General features: G+C 40.8%; 2 protein-coding genes across 5 annotated transcripts in view; one reads left to right on the forward strand and one right to left on the reverse strand.

The window, feature by feature from the left end:
* LOC147466583 (uncharacterized) overlaps positions 1–2,500 on the reverse strand; it is a 411,126-nt gene that overhangs the window by 333,172 nt on the left and 75,454 nt on the right. The window lies entirely within an intron of this gene.
* LOC122265040 (uncharacterized) overlaps positions 1–2,500 on the forward strand; it is a 347,272-nt gene that overhangs the window by 70,470 nt on the left and 274,302 nt on the right. For 2 of the 4 annotated variants that reach the window (XR_015190832.1, XM_086535290.1), the window contains exon 6: positions 962–1,006. The exons of 1 other annotated variant lie outside the window; for it this stretch is intronic. Coding sequence is in view for 2 of the 3 variants with exons in the window: in XM_086535290.1 (XP_086391416.1) it covers positions 962–977 (16 nt within the window). In the remaining variant the exon portion in view is untranslated. The remainder of the gene's footprint in view (positions 1–961; positions 1,007–2,500) is intronic. One more of the 4 variants, XM_086535293.1, reaches the window with a different exon arrangement.

A 2,500-nucleotide genomic window follows, 5' to 3' on the forward strand; every position in this document is an offset into this window, starting at 1 on the left:
TTAGAGATGAATAGGATACGAGCACGAATGCAACCCGGAGGACCTCTGCTCTCAACACGCCCTTTCCCCCACCAGGTACTACAGTCTCCTCTTCCCTGGCGCGTTGGAGTGCGAGGAGGCGTTCGCTCGCCTCGTGGAGCAACTCGGCCGCGAGGGAGTCCGGCTGAGGGAGTTTGGGGGAGTGGTTGCATCTCCCCGAATCGACGAAGGAAAAGCAGGGCGGCTGGAAGGCCTCGTCAGAAGGGAGTTGGGCTGTCACTTCTGGGCGTAAGTGTGACTGTTTCTCTCGGGGATGTCCAGGGTGAAGAGGGGGAGGGAGGGAGAGGGAGATAAAGGGGGGAAGGGAAGGGAGGTAAAGGGGAAGGGGGAGGGAGAAAGAGAAAGAGATAAAGGAGGGAAGGGGGGGGGAGTGTAGATAAAGGGGGAGGGGGAGAGAGAGGGGGATAAAGGGGGGAGGGGAAGGGAGGTAAAGGGGAAGGGAGAAAGAGAAAGAGATAAAGGAGGGAGGGGGAGAGAGAGGAGTAGATAAAGGGGGGAGGGGAAGGGGGAGAGAGAGGGAGATAAAGGGGGGAGGGGGAGGGAGAGAGGGAGATAAAGGGGGGAAGGGAGAGGGAGAGAGATATAAAGAGAGAGAGGCAGGAAAATTGGAAAAAATAATAAATAAATAAATAGAAATAAATAAACAAATCTGTAATCATCTCCTTGTCCCTTTAATTCAATGGCAGTTAAAGGTCCAGTCACAGGGATTTAAATGGTTTAGAAATTAAAGGAACTTGCTGCTTATTCATTGCTTCCTTTCCTTTCCACACAACCTCATTATATCTGTTTGCTTCATTCATTGTTTTCCCTCACAATTGGCTTCCGTGATTGGCAGGTCGAGGCAGCAGCGGGCAATGCTAACCATTAATTCTTTCTTTTCCACAACAGGTGGGACGAAGAATACATCTGGGGGATGAGGTTAGTTCCCCTTTCATTAGTAAGAATCAAGAGAGCAGAGTGAGAATCAGTAAGAATTAGTGGCTAGCTTTATTGATTCTTTCGTTAGTAAGAATCTAGAGTGCAGAGTGAGTTTTTTCCCTAATTAGAAATTTTAAAAAAAGAAAGAAAAAAATGTAAGTTCAAAGATAAAGCAAATGAAATAGACCAGATGTGGATTCACTTGATGAAATGTAGGCCTATCTTATCTGCACATTCGTTTTCAAAAATAAAGAAAAAACTGATATAATTATATAATCTAGAATACATTAACACACAAACACACACACACACACACACACACACTCACACACTAACACACACACACACACACACACACACACACACACACACACATATATATATATATATATATATATATATATATATATATATATATACATATATATGCATATATAGATAAATGTATAAATAAATATATTCGTAGAAAACGTATAAATAACAGAAAAAAACAAAATTCACATAACAAAAGAATGTTGAATTTTTCAACTATTAATTATGTATTTATACAAGAGAGAAAATATATTAGGCGTTGAATATGTGGGAAAAATCAGTACATAGAGGGATAGTGATGGATGTTGGTATATGATTCTATGTAGTAAATCAGTTTAAGTATAACCAATAGAAGTGAATAAGTAAATAAAGGTTGGTATATATATATATATATATATATATATATATATATATATATATATATATATGTGTGTGTGTGTGTGTGTGTGTGTGTGTGTGTGTGTATGTGTGTGTGTGTATGTATAGACAATATATATAAGTATATATGATATATATAGTATAAATATTTATATCTATATCTATATATATATATATATTGATATAGATAGATAGATAGACAGATAGATATGTGTGTGTGTTTAGGTAAATATAGTAAATAAGTATAAGTTTAAGTATAATTGATGAAGGTAAATAAGTATATATGGTTTGGTATATAAATTTAATATATACTTTTTTAAATACTTATTTGTTTTTTCATTCTAGATTATTTTAAAATAAATAATTAATCTAAAAAAAGTTTTCTTTTTGAAATCTTGACACAGTGTTTTGCCTTTCCTTTCAGTATGATTTTTTTAAGACTGTGAGGCCAGAGGACTGTGAGGCCAGAGGACTGCGAGGCCAGAGGACTGCGAGCCTAGAAGACTGCGAGATCAGAGGACTGTGAGGCCAGAGGACTGCGAGGCTAGATCACTATGAGGCCAGAGGACTGGGAGGCCAGAGGACTGCGAGGCCAGAGGACTGCGAGCCTAGAAGACTGCGAGATCAGAGGACTGTGAGGCCAGAGGACTGCGAGGCTAGATCACTATGAGGCCAGAGGACTGCGAGGCCAGAGGACTGCGAGCCTAGAAGACTGCGAGATCAGAGGACTGTGAGGCCAGAGGACTGTGAGGCCAGAGGACTGCGAGGCCAGAGGACTGCGAGCCTAGAAGACTGCGAGATCAGAGGACTGTGAGGCCAGAGGACTGCGAGGCTAGATCACTATGAGGCCAGA

This window comes from Penaeus japonicus, unplaced genomic scaffold (genome assembly GCF_977035675.1).
Source record: "Penaeus japonicus unplaced genomic scaffold, GWHDUDI00000001_assembly GWHDUDI00000043, whole genome shotgun sequence".
Classification (NCBI taxonomy): domain Eukaryota; kingdom Metazoa; phylum Arthropoda; class Malacostraca; order Decapoda; family Penaeidae; genus Penaeus; species Penaeus japonicus.